This window comes from Trachurus japonicus, chromosome 19 (assembly GCF_045865225.1).
Source record: "Trachurus japonicus isolate A0001 chromosome 19, Traja_1.0".
NCBI lineage: Eukaryota > Metazoa > Chordata > Actinopteri > Carangiformes > Carangidae > Trachurus > Trachurus japonicus.
Window position 1 is genome coordinate 16,862,460 of NC_140925.1, and position 14,327 is coordinate 16,876,786.

At 40.3% G+C, this 14,327-nt stretch overlaps 1 protein-coding gene across 1 annotated transcript; it reads left to right on the forward strand.

Moving 5' to 3' along the window:
• The first annotated feature begins 2,947 nt into the window (after window positions 1–2,947).
• Window positions 2,948–7,875, forward strand: LOC146967666 (ciliary-associated calcium-binding coiled-coil protein 1-like). The gene is made up of 6 exons (XM_085760588.1): window positions 2,948–3,073; window positions 3,164–3,252; window positions 4,869–5,038; window positions 5,752–5,887; window positions 7,490–7,562; window positions 7,665–7,875. The coding sequence occupies exons 1-6, from the start codon at window positions 2,972–2,974 to the stop codon at window positions 7,749–7,751; spliced, it is 657 nt and encodes a 218-aa protein (XP_085616714.1). The 5' UTR covers window positions 2,948–2,971; the 3' UTR covers window positions 7,752–7,875.
• The last annotated feature ends 6,452 nt before the right edge of the window (window positions 7,876–14,327 follow it).

Sequence of the window (14,327 nt, forward strand, 5' to 3'; positions counted from 1 at the left end):
AGGACTAGCTACTGTGTGTTTTTTTTTTTTTTTTTACCTTTTGTTGTTATGTGGTGCTGGGACAAACAGATGTCCCCTCTCTGCGGATCAATACAATTCAATTCAATTCAATATGCTTCTACTGTGCAATGACTTTAAGGAGAGACATGGATCAATTTACCAGAACTAAGTAGGCCTAGGCCTAGTAGCTAGACCTTCAAAATAAAAGCTAAATGGTTAATCAGTTCGTCACCCTATTAAAATAATGGCCTAAGTCATTTTTTCAAGTTTTCGGGAAAACACAAAAAACTTTGCCAAATTCAGAGCATATGATATTTATTAATCATTTCAATCAAAAAGGCCTTGACAGTGGATGACTATTGACATACATAGAACGTTGTGTGTTAATTATGTAACATTAAAGAATAAAGTGACTTAGGCCATTTTCCGAACATTTTCGGGTGACTTAGGCAAAGTTAAACCTGGCTTAAACTGCCCTAACATTCCATAGTACAAACTCAAAACTGAAATTACCCTGAGTTAAATTAACTCCTGTGTGGTATTAGGGTCAAAAACGACCTGGTTGGCACGTTTAAGAGCAGAAAACACCTAGTAAACAAAATCTTTTGGACTTGAAATTCGATGGCCCAGACTTCCCTCTCCCCAGACACTTCCTCTAGCTCTTCCGGGAGGATACCAATGTGTTCCCAGGCCAGCCGAGTGACATAGTCACTACAGTGTGTCCTGGGTCTTCCTCAGGGTCTCCTTCTGGGGGGGGCATGGCCATAACACCTCTTTAGGGAGGCGTCCAGGGGGCATCCTATACAGGTGCGTGACAGAACTCCTCACCCTATCTCTAAGGGAGAGCCCCGCCACCCTGCGGAGGAAACTCATTTCGGCCGCTTGTATCCTGGATCTTGTTCTTTCGATCATGACCCAAAGTTCATGACCATAGGTGAGTGTGGGAACGTAGATGGACTGGTAAATCAAGACCTTCTTTACCACAACAGACCAATACCACGACCGCATTACTGCAGCTGCTGCACCGACCTGCCTGTCAATCTCGCAGTCCATCCTTACTCATGAACAAGACCCCAAGATACTTAGGCCCAATCCCATTTCTCTTCCCTTAACACTAGCACTTGGTTCTGAGTGGCCTTCAAAGGGAGATTCCCCTTGACGATGAAGATAGAAGTGTTAGAAGTAAAGATCGTACCCTACGCAATGGGACACCACTCCTACGACGTAGGAGCACTTTCCCTCGCTCTTGAAATAATTAGGACACACTACCCCTACATGAGAATGTGCAAAACTGAGTGCTTGGGTCAAAATCAAGTGGAAGTGGGTAAAGTGGGGCAGGGCCTTAAACTCCTCCATTTGAGGCAGAAACTCTCCCCCGACCTGGAGGTTGAGAACCACGGCCTTGGATTTACTGTACGTTCACACCAAAAGCTTCCAAAGCGTCAAAAACGCTCGAGGGTGGGCGTCAGACAAGACAGCTTCCAAAACTGCAAATATTTTCAGCCGCTTTGGCCGCTCGTCAGGTGACTGACGTCAAAGTTCGATCGCGCTGGCCATTGGGGAGCCGAAATACAAAAAAAAGAAAAAAAAGGCAGCTGACGGACATCTCTATTCTGACAGGCTGCCGCCGGTTGCCGCTTAACCGCGTCATAGCTAATTACCCTAAAGTTAAACCTGGCTCAACTTCTCGTCTGGTGACGCTTTGGACGCTTTGGAAGCTTTGGACGCTCTGGAAGCGCGGCAACGCCTGTTGACGCTTTGAACGCTCAGTGTCGCCAGGCGCTCATTGAAAATGAATTGACTTCCGGCGTTTTTGACGCTTTGGAAGCTTTTGGTGTGAACGTACAGTTAGAGGTGCTGATTCTCATCCCAGGTACTGAATCGTAATATGTATGTGATAATCCATCGATCCACTGATTGATTATCAAAGGCTTCGTTGAAAACAAATGCACACGACCAGGAGGGATGTTAAAGCAGAAGTAAGCGGAATATTTGTGTTAATATAAGTCTTAAATAGTTATATCTTCCAACAGCAATCACTTACATAGAGTGTTTGGTCTGAAACACGGGTCTGTCAGTCACTCTGCTCTGCTCTGAGCCGAGAAGAAAACTTTCCTTGTATCCTACAACCTTTATCCAATGAGGAGAGAGAACGGCATAAAGGGGCGGTCCTCTCTGTGTGTGCAGCCAAGGGATGTGCGTGAATGTAGTGACGTAGGGACGAGGACCAATAGATCCATGACGAGGGCGGGGGCTGCTAACTCCATCCCCTGACAGAAAGTTAGCCAAAACGACCGGATCGCTTACTTCTGCTTTAACAAAACAGCGGAGAAGTGATCAGACTTGCAGATTCACTAAATGATGCAATTTATGAATCGATGAAAGTCGTAAGCCATGTAATAGGGGATAATAAGTATAAGTTAGATGTTACATGTTTATTTTACTTGAAATTTTTGAGTTTAAAATGTTCAATTTCAACTCAGTAAAGTACCAGTGTATGCAGGAAGCTAAAACCACACAAGCGTTAAATTGCCCAAGTCAGACATTTTATCCCAAAGAATCAAAAAGTTTTGACTTAGGCCAAGAATAAAATGGCCTAAGTCACCCTCTTGACATAGGCCATTGTCTTATAGGACATAAAAAGCATGATCCTCTCAACTAAGGATTAAGATTTTTTTACCAGAGGTGGCCAGCATTATCAGGAGATGATTTAGGCCAAAAACTCATTTTCGTCAAAAAATGACTTAGGCCATTATTTTAATAGGGCGACGAGTTGTAGTTTGGTCTAAGTAGTACAAAACATCACAAGTCACACGTCCTTAATTGAGAACATGTGAATACGTGACTCGACTTTATCACGTCTATATAGGCCTATAATTTATCACCCATAGGCTAATCATAGGCGCAAAGATGTATTTTTTTTTCCTTCTGATATGGCGACACCGAGTTAACAAAGTAACTGTTGGGGCTGATGGGAGGTTGCTACGGCAACAACCAGAGCGTCAACATGTCCGGAGGAGCCAGGCGTCGTGAGAGGAGAGAGCCACCAAAAGTAAAAGACAGTCCGCTACAGGTAGAACTGAGCTCTGCGTTTACCACTTCTGTTGTCTGTCTTTGTGTTTGGTTTGTTGGACATGCAGTGGACCGTGTTGTGTCTCCTCAGAAAGAGGACGTGGTGTGTCTGCAGTGGGAGGCGCTGTCTCTACAACAGATCGCAGAGCTGCAGCAGCGCAGCGCAGAACAGCTCCAGACGTAAGTAACCTGTCTCTGTGAAACCAGGTCAAAGTTCAACACAACCTGTGTAAAGTTAAGACTTTATAAGTCAGCTTATTAGAAATGTGTAGTGTTCACACAGTCGACGGTTTTTATATTTAAGCAGCCTATATTTCTGTTTACACGGTCTGTAATCCCTGACAGCTAGGGGCCATCAACAAATTGCCATTGAAATCCGACCAGTGTTATTTCCTAATATAGCTACTAGAAATAGCATATTTCTCTCATATATTTAGTTTATCTTACTACTCTACTCTAGATGAATCAGACACACCACGTTATGTTGTTTTACTGCTTTCTTTATTTTAGCTATGGAAAAAATAGCACGAGCTATTTTTTCAATAGCTTCAAGGTCCATATGACCTATTGACCCCAAACCAGTGCAGGATCATAGTGCTATTGATTGTGTGAGACTCTTTTTATTGCATTTTAACACTCCTCATCTTTTTTTGAATACATTTTTGATACATTTCATATGAGCGTTTTAGCTCAATAGCTCCCAGGTCATGTGACCTGTTGACTCCAAACCAGTGCAGGACCATGCTAAACTGTTTGTGTGAGGCACTATTGCATTTTAACACTCCTCATGTTTTTATTTTATTTTATTTTATTTTATTTTTTAATACATTTCATAATGTAAATGACTCCACACCAGTGCAACAGGACCATAGTGCTACATTCACTTTGACACATGAGACTGCCTCAGTTATCTGACATTTATAATTCCACCAGAATGAGTTAAAGCATCATCAAACACAAACATTTACTTGATGACCTGGTGAACCATAAAAAAGTTACAGTATATTGTCATAGCGATATTTTCACATGAAAATGGCAAATTTGGGAGAGAAAATCAACTTTATTCAAGAGCTGTCTCTGTCTCAACAACACACTCTTGCCAGCCATTATATTTTTATTCACCTTTTATGGGCTGCTCCTGACCTTTCATTTCCGGTAGTTCTTTGCAGGATATGAGCAGCAGATGAGCAGCAGAGAGAACCTCCACTCATTTGTCCATCTGTTGTACTGACCAAATGCAAATGAAATACTATGACTTGGAGGCCAAACGACAGGCTATGCAAGCTGTGATCGTTGTGGCAAATCCCATTTTCATTCCATGCTGCTGCTCTGTCATGTTCTTTGTGTTTTTATTAACACAAGTCTCGGGCTGAGCAGGTCTGACATTTAAGCAGGTAAAGGTAATATCAGTAGAAATGCTTATTTCTGACAGGCTTATTAGAATTAATGCCAGCAGCTTGACAGCCACCCAGACAGGGGCTTTATTTACTAAGTCACTGGAGGTTTTATTCTCCCAACATGAATTGTGTTTCAGGTCTCTTTCCATGCTGCCAGGAACACTGAAAGAGACATGCTGAATTCATTCTGTTATTATTCATCATTTTGTCAACCTAAAACATCTCATATTTAAACTTACTGGGCTGGAACCGTGCATAAGTTTTAGTTGTAGAATGTTAAAACCCACAAATTTTCCCAAAAGGATGCTATAACTTTGTGTCCTTTAGTGCCTGGTGTTCATTAGCTTTTCAGTGGCTGTGATGGTTCACTGTGCACTCTTCAACTTGTGCTGTCTATAGGGAACTGAAAGAGATCCTGGGCTTAAAGAACTATCAGATCTGTATGAAGGAAGCTGCCCTGCTCGATTACTATGTGTGTGGTTTCTGGTGGACTAAAGAGGCCAGGTTCACCCCCAAACAGACCTCCTTCACCATGGCTGTGCTGCACATGCTGCAGGAGAACATACGAGGTGAGTGGGACAGACAGGCAGAGATACAGTATGTCATAGGGAGGGAAAAGAGGAGGTAGAAAAACCAGTGTGTGTGTGTGTGTGTGTGTGTGTGTGTGTGTGTGTGTGTGTGTGTGTGTGTGTGTGTCCTCACAGCAATCAGTTATTTTCAGTCACTCTACTCACATGTATGCTTCATCAAATCAAATTAATTGAAACGAAACTTTACAGGGCCGTACCACAGATTTAGCATGTTTTAGCTCGTTCGCTACAAATTAAATGTACATTACCAAAGCCAACCATGCATGTAAATCTCTGGCAGCGTAGTCCACATCAAGTCTCCACTCATTTTATCTAACTTACATCATTGTTGTACAGTAGAATCATTTGATTTGAATCTTTCTTCTCCACATTACCATGCAATTATGTATGCATGTATGTATTTCTGCTAATAGATTTTCATGGTGCATGGGAAAATCTAATTTCTTTGGGTTCAAATTATTTGTGTACAGTAATACAGTGGATAATACAAGATCTAAATATAGTGTGTGTATAGAACCAGAAAATTAAATTTTGCAAGTAACAAAATGAATGAAGATGTATCTGCAAGCTGTTTTCTGTAAAAAATAATGCAGAAAACATGCCTACTAAATGAGTTACACAGCTATTTAGTATTTACCCTATGAGTATGTCATAATCACTGTGCTAAATCATGTCTTGTCATCACATTCCAGAGAAACAGATGAGTTTTGTGGAGAACCTAATGGAGTTTGCTAAAGCCTTAGCTGCAGCCTGTCAGACATCAGAGGAAACCGCTTCACTTCTGGACACAGATGAAGCCAAAGAGCTCATAGATTACATCAAAGACAGGTAACGAGAAGATCTACACTGTTGCCCATACAGTTGGAATAAGATAGTATATTTGTTTACCTCTTCTCATGAAATGATTGTCAATCAATCTTTTTTTTTTTTTTTTTTATTTTTTTTTTTTTTTTGGCTTTTCATGCCTTTATTTGATAGGACAGTTGAGAGTGTGACAGGAAATGGGAGGCAGAGATGGGGGGAATGACATGCAGGATAGGGCCGTCCGACGCGGGACTCGAACCGGGGCCGCCTGCAGCGAGGACTATAGCCTCAACACATGGGGCGGGTGCTCTACCAACTGAGCTAAACTCCGCCCCAATCAATCTTTTCCAATTATTAAACCACAACGAACTTTTGCAAACTGTGTATTCAGGCTTAGACAATACTGGGGTATTGAACAATAGGATTTTTTAGCTTAACTATGCTACATTTTTACCTTAAATAAACAGCTTCGGAGTAATTGTGATGGTTAGATAAATGACTTGTAACTTGTTACAGGGAGAATGGAGGCGCTGTGCCTTCAATGTAGTGTCTCTTGGCTGAAAACCAACCTTGTAAGATCAGAGCCTCTGACCTGGTGTCCCAGCTCTTGTCTCTGCGGGACAGTGACACAAACACACCGTAACCACGTAATCTCTTGTTTATGACAGATAAAACTATACACAAATATACACATCGTAACATCGTATATGATAAATAACGTTATGATTTCTCGCCAGCTTCGTTGAAAACAAATGCACATGGCCGGGAGGAGGGTTAGCAAAAGGAAAAACGACCGGACTTGCAGAGTTCCCCTTTAACAGAAACACATAATCGAGGGGATTTCATGCATAAGAATGTCCAATATCACTCTTTCAAATGTCACTCAGCCACTAATATTGAGTATGGCCAACCCTGACACGGATCAATGCGTTAAAACGTTGTGGCAGACTGTCCACAAGCATGAATTCATTTCCCCTGGGTAACCGGGACTCAGTATGTAATCACTGCATTTTGTCAAAGGTGATTACTGATGTGTATAAATAGGAATAAAAAAAGGAGTGTGTCTGAAAACAAAATTATTCCAACTTTCTGTGCTGTTTTGTATCTGATGGGAGGAACCGTCCATACATAGGTTTTCCAAAAATTGACTCAAAGATGAATGAAAGGTTACTAATATTTAAAACTGAGGGAGGCTTCCAGATTGAGTAAAATACGTTACAGTGTGTGAGTGTAGGATTTAGTGGTTGATACATCACAGCGGAGGCAGACCCAATGTTTCCAGGAGAGGTTAGAATCATCTGTCGTGGGCTGAACAAGTTACAGTAGCTGCAGCCAGGAGTGGAGGCACAGAGTGCAGCTAAAACAACTCACACCACGGCTGTGTGGGCCAGAGATAAAGATCCATTTATCGAGAACTGTGAGGGAACCCACCAGTTTATTGAAGTCACGTTTTAAACATTTCAGATGTCTGACCTGGAATGTTCAGGTGGGCCGAGCCGAGGGTGGTGAGATCACAGAGGCCTGACAGCTCATTTTTAAATCACATATCCTGATAATTATAAAGAGTTTTATTTAGCAGCTGCTTTATAATCAGACAGATGACTCTGTGTGTTGTGTTGGTTGCAGCTTGTTTCAGAAGTACAGACTCTACCAGCTTCTCCTCACCACACCAAGAGAGGAGCTACTGACCAGCATGGAGGTAAGGAAGCGCGTGTGTGTGTGTGTGTGTGTGTGTGTGTGTGTGTGTGTGTGTGTGTGTGTGTATTCCTTGATGTAATATTTCAAACATACTGTGTTCCAGAGGAGCATCGAGGTGTTCGGTAGTCAGGATGCTGTCACGCCGTTGGAGGAGGACGATGACATTTCCCTTCATCTCTACTTCCAGTAATCAGCCACAGGCCATTCACTGTATGTAATGTGATTATCTATGACTCCAGCTAACACTGGAGCTCACTTGGTTTAAGGGCATTTTTAATAATAATAGAACATTCATATATATGCAAGAAGTAAAGGAGCAAGTAGAAAAAAATGGATGTGTTGTTTTCCTCAGATGTAGAGTTATACGTTTTGAGTCAAGTACAAATAGAAACATTAAAAAATAATTTTTATTCTTAAGTTAATGAACAAAGTGTCATGTTTGTTTTGGATAAGATCACCCAGAAGCTGACAGAGAGACTCAGATATGCTATTAAAGGTCATTTAAAATTGACAAGGTAGTGGGGATGTGAGTGGAGAAGTTGGCTGGAAAGGTGGCTGTGTTGCTGGGGAACAGTGGAGGAGGAGATGGTGGAGAGAGAAAGGAAACAGGTACAGAAGGAATAACACAAGTAAACTGATACTTATTAGACTGGTGTGGAGAGTTACCATACAGACACAAAGGCGAACTATTATCAACCACTTCGGCTTCAAGTTTCTCAAGTGTATATTAACATAATGCTCACATTCCAGAGAGTAATTGATCTGCAGAATGTAATTGTTGCCTCTCTCCATGAATTAACTCCTTCCTTCATATTGTCAGGAAGACTATAGTAGAAAAGATGGACAAATCCACTTTAGAGGTTATAATGATGAGGTTAACCCTAATAAATCACATCAGGTGTGTATCTTACTTTGGGTGTTTTGACTTCATCTATTCTGTTCATCTATTGTAATGATAAACTCCAGTGTTTCTATTCAGAGACATTGTGGAGGAGCAGATTTTGGTCATGTGACTGTTGCCAGGACAAAGAGCCACTTACTGTGTCTCAAACTGCTGCAGTGGGTTTGGTCTCTTCATCTTTCAGTTTCCATATTTATTAACCTGAGGTGTTTAGCAACTCACTGTAACAAGTCACCAGCGTTCAGCGTCTTCTGTTCTATTAATTTTATTCAAAACATGATTGGTATTCCTGTGTTTTTAACAAGCTTCATCACACCTGCTGAAACTGAAGCTGAAATCCAGAATATTTTTTAATGATTTCATCTCTATTATATTCATTTCCATTTATGTTCACGAACCCTGTGTGAAGACTCTCTATACTCTGTTACTGAATTATCTACCACTACCAGTACTATCCATCTGGAGTCATGATTATTAATCATTTATAGTAATCAAATTAATATTTATTTAGATTTTTATATATTAATGTTATTATGATCTTAGCTTTACATGTACATGAATTATTTTGTGCATATGAGATGAGACACATGAACATATGATACAGTGATCTGTACAATGAGATGAGAGGTAAATGAAGACTGGATCTTATATAGAATAGATAAGTTAATAGTAACCCTAACACACACAGAGCACATGTATGCTGTAAAGAACAGATTAATAATGCAGGGAAGAACTTCAGAAGGGATTGTGGCATCTGTTAATAATGTATCAACTTATATTGTTAGATTATATGTTTGTATTCCTCACAGTTTTACCAGAGAGTACATGTATTTCAGCTGTGAGCTATGTTTGCACTGAAATACATTTTTACCTGCAACCAAGAAAAGGAAAATGGGCAAGGGAAATAAAATAATAATCATTTCCATATTGGATTATATGATGGGTGAAGAAGTGCGGTCCATGTCCATGGGTGCGTTCAGCCTTCTATAGGGGATACTTTAGGTCTGTTTTTAGCCTGTCGCAGATTGCCTGTGCTGTTCCAGTTTGGGTCCTTGTAAATGGTGTTGTATCCCCTCTACTACCACCTCCTCCTCCTCCTCCTCCTCCTCCTCCTCCCCCCACTCCTTCGCCATCTGTAGTAATAATAATCACTGCATGTTTTATTTAAAATGCTTTTATCCGGGCAAAGTCTCAAACTGCAACAAGGAATAAAAGCTCCCATATGAAAGCCTCGGAGTCTCGGAGGGTTTGGAGTTACCCAGGGCTCTGATGAGGCTTGTGGCTCTCATCAGGCTTTGCAAAATTCATGTAGGGAAACGATTTGGCCCGTGTGGCAGAGGGTCAGTGCATCGGCTTTGAGTTATTTTTGAGCGTTTTTTGTTTGTTGCCTATTTCTGTGTGTGAGAGACAAGATGACATGAAACAAAGGACCGGTGTGAGCTGCAGACAGGACATCTATGAGGTAGACGCAGTTGAGTGAGAAAAAGTTACAGTCGAATGTTTAAGACACTTCTGATGTTAAAGACAAGCAGAGGGTGTGTATGTAGATAACAGATTTTTTTAGTTAGTTAGTTTCAGGTTATTTCAGACATGTGGACCTTATTTACTCCCACCCCCAATTCATAAATTACTATCACGCTTCCTTGTCATTATAATCTATAGAATTAGTTAATTTAGCTGGATTTATTTTAATATATTATCACTAATCTTTATCTCTAATATATAGGCATATACATATATAAAGACATACAAAGACAAAAACTGAAGGTAATACCAACAAAGCAACAAATAATAATAAGTAAGTAAATAGCCAAATAATGAAATAAATAATAAGCATCTTGTGATTGTCAAAATCATTTCGTTGTACTTATTTTTTAACTGGATTATGTTTGGACATTCTTTTAACCCCACATTCAAACTGTTCCATAGTTTAATTCCACAGATAGGAACACAAAAGTTGTGCGTGTATACTGGATTTTGAAATTAAATTTCCTTCCTTTTCAGTTAATATTTTTTGAATATTTGTCGCTTTAAATATTATTTGTGCTGTCTGTAGTTCAACAAGATCTTTGAATTTCAGTAGTTTAACAGAATAAAGACTGAGCAATGAAAGCTTTCATAGTAGGCTACATCATGGGATTGTTATTTTCTATAATGTCCATTGAAAGTCCAAACTTCACTCGGTATTTCTGACATCCCAGTTCTGTCTAACCAGCAGTTCCTACTGAAGATGTAAATGTTAAAACCTACGTTATTGTTATTCATATTCACATTTTACTAAAATGTGTCTTTATTCATAGACTTTGTTGGAGATGGACAAGTGTAAAATATAGTATGCCCTCTACTGGCTGACCATACACATTGCAGAAGCATTGAGCATCATAAATTTCCTGCTGATACCAAAGTGTTGAAGTCTGGATTCACTTACAATGACTCGGATCAGAACAGGAGCAGTCAAATGATCAGGTTATGAAGAATCTACAGATCAGTCAAACCCATTTGGAGGGAAAACTGAAAGCGAACAGTGAAATGATCACATTAATCAGTCTACAGAGCCACTCCAGCTTTAGATATGACCCAGTGCATGTAGATGTGCGCACTCACAGATTTCCTGCATGGAGTGATTAATAGCAGCGTTATCTGTACACTCACTTCCTCTTGTAAATGGAGATATGATTTAATCCATCTTGCAAACATTTCAGCTTGTGACAATATGCAAACGATTATTTGTAATGGCTGGCTACAATGATAACATTTGAGATGTAGGATATGAGCATTAGTAACATGACAGTAGAAACTCTAGATTAAAAGTACAATCTTTTTGTTTTTTTAAAGTTACTCAACTATTTTGAAGCTCTAGGAATCAACACAACACAAGGACCTGTATTACCTAAAAATGAGAGCGATGGCTCTATAGACATGTTTCAGAACAATTTGGTTCGATTGTACAATTGTTGTTGTCAGGAACATGCTTTCCAACTATCACAAGCCAAAATGTCAACATGTGTGTATTTAATTGGATTATGTTATTAGGTAGAATAACCATGTTTTGTTTGTAGGTACACACAGTAACAACACAATCCATCCAGCCAGCCAGGTCTGATGGTGAAGTCCTCAGGCTTCACTCTTACAATAACATTATAACATTCATCAGCTTTTTTCATGATGCGTGTCCTATTGTTGTGAACTAACAGACACACTTACAGCCTCCCATAAACACAAAGAATCAGCGTGACGAGCATCGTGTTTGGCTTGTGGTGGATTAAAAGGTTACAAGTTCCCTGGGGTTGGAGCCATGTTCACTTCCTGTTCTGGTTCTTCCTCCAGCGCGAGGTGAAGCTCCAAGTCAGACATCACTGAGTTTCATCAGAATTTCAACATGTCTTTGCTTAATGAGCTTGAACAACGACGGTCTGCACAAATGTCAGGGTCATCTGACTGTACACACAGAGGCCTCCTGTACAACACACTGAACAGATGCTGTTTTCTGGTTTTTAGTTTATTTAGAAATTTGATAGAAAAAAAACACAATATAAACAGAACAAAACATAACAAGACACTTTAGAATCAGATAATAAATAGACATTTTGATACAGTAAAGATTCCTAAGACTTCATGGTGTTTAATTAAAACACAAACAAATCAAAACTTCTATTTTCTACATTTTCCCAAAACCCAAACAATTGTACAGAAAATCTGGCAATGCTGCACATGTCAGAGCTGTTTGGTTTCCTTTGAAAATCAAATTCTCCACGTTAAGAAATGATCTGAAGTCCCATACCCCCCTCAGATACAGGGAACAACTCAGTCCCTTCTTATACGACCTGCTACCTATCTACTGGATTTCTCTCTCAGTGATCACAGTGGTGTCACCTGTGCATGGTGACATGACAGCTGGATGAAATGATGTTTGAATTCATTTAAACATTTTTAGATTCTGGTGCCACCTACTTGGTTGTACTATGGTGAAAGTTCGGTGTTTGATTCACAGGCCTGGTTTGCATGTTCTCCCTGTGTCTGCATGTTGTCCCTCCCACAATCTAAAGACTGTGCCCATAGGTGTGAACGTGAGTGTATGTCAGCCTGCAGTCCATATGCTGCACAAATAAGTTGTGGAGATGATAGATGGATAGCATAAGCATGATTATCAAACAGAAATGTTAGATGTTGAGGTTGCATTGTGGGTAATGTAGGAGTCAGGTTTTGGAAGTAAGAAGAACATGTGGAACAGAAAATGCATCTGTTTTCTCCTTTTGGTTTTTAAATGTTTGTTGTGAGTCTTACAAAGCTGCTAAACCTGTGTGTACTGTTGACTAGCTGATTCTGGAGAAATGCATTACAAGAAAAAAAAAAAAAGGTGTTTGACTGGTTTTCACATACAGGTCAAATGATCCTGCAGTGAAATGCAGGTATTTATCAGCTCCAGTTTGTCAACACAGTACCTGCTTCTCATCCCTTCTCTGCAGTCACATCAGTCAGAGCACAGACACTTGTGTTTGTTTCTCTGGAGAGAGGCAAACTTCAGTTTGGCAGTGAAAAAGGTCTCAATGGAGTTTACCTGCTAGTTTTGGTGAAGCAATGGTGTGAAAAGAGATCAGCTCCATCTCCTCCACTATCACAGTTTAAAAACCTCTAAAACAACTGTTGTAAAACCTTCTCTGAAATCTGGTCAGTTTCATCCCTTTATTTCAATAAGCTTTAGTATTTCACACTTCTTGTGTCGTGTCCATTATCATGTTTGGTGTTTGAGCCTGCAGTAACTACAGTGAACAAATTCTAGTGAACTGCTGAGCTGATCCACACAGATTCAGTCAGTAGAGTGAAATCATTGCAGTAGTGTTCAGGACCTGCAGCCCCAGCAGTGTTGGGGTTATATACTGTACAGGGCTCTAAATTAACATTAAAATTCACTTTGTGGGTATCAATAAAAACATACCGGCCAGTTTGGTGGTCGGTGATGAATGAGGTAACTATCGTTCAGAGCCGTTCTCCCTGTAGCTCTGTTCATGTCCAATGAACGCTTGACGACACTTATTGGCTGCGGATTTACTTCACGCTGTGGCGCGTGGCGTTTGCCTGGGTAGATGAGGAGTACTTACTGATGAAGAGACGAGCCAATTGGAACACATTTAAAAGAAAAGAAGAACTTAAAGGGGACATATTATGGAAATATCACTTTTTGAAGGCTCTGTTTGTCTTGCCTTCTGGCCCCAAAAATGTTGAATCAACAAAAAAAAAATCTGTATTTTGCAGGCTCCTGAGATTGAAATCCATGTGGTTTTATGAGCTGTTCCCTCAGTTGTATGATAATGATGTCATTAGTAGGGCTGCCCCCAAATAGTTGACCAAAAAGTCATTAGTCGACCAAGATTTCATTGGTCGATTGGGGAAAAAAAGTCAAAATCAATATGACTGAACTGCATATGAAAGGCTATTGGGCTTTTAATTTGAAGGGCCAGATACAGGAAGTTGTGACACTCACTCGACCTATTGGTCGACCAAGAAAATTTTGGTCAGGGGCAGCCCTAAGCTGTGTTCGAAATCATCCACTCATTCACTCACTCTCTATCCCCTGTTATATAGCGCACTACATCATGTACACGATGCAGGGAACGACGGGAGGAGAATTCGGACACTACACAGTAATTTTCTGAACATGGTTGCGTCAGCAGATGCGCCAGATGTTGCTGTAATGTAAGCAGACGCACCGAGAATCATGTAAACAAACCGGACACATAAAAATAAAATAAGAAAAACCGGACACTTGCGGGAACATTTGAGGATGTGATTCTGTGTGGTTGTGTTTCTCAGACAATAAACTGTTGAAATATCTGAAGTTTGGTCAACTACTGTTGTGTGTCCCGA

Excerpts from the sequence above, each read along its gene's own strand:
- LOC146967666 (XM_085760588.1), top strand. The coding sequence starts at position 2,972 with ATGGGAGGTTGCTACGGCAACAACCAGAGCGTCAACATGTCCGGAGGA. Across the intron at positions 3,074-3,163 it reads TAAAAGACAGTCCGCTACAG|AAAGAGGACGTGGTGTGTCT; the intron begins GTAGAACTGAGC and ends GTGTCTCCTCAG. Across the intron at positions 7,563-7,664 it reads AGCTACTGACCAGCATGGAG|AGGAGCATCGAGGTGTTCGG; the intron begins GTAAGGAAGCGC and ends ACTGTGTTCCAG.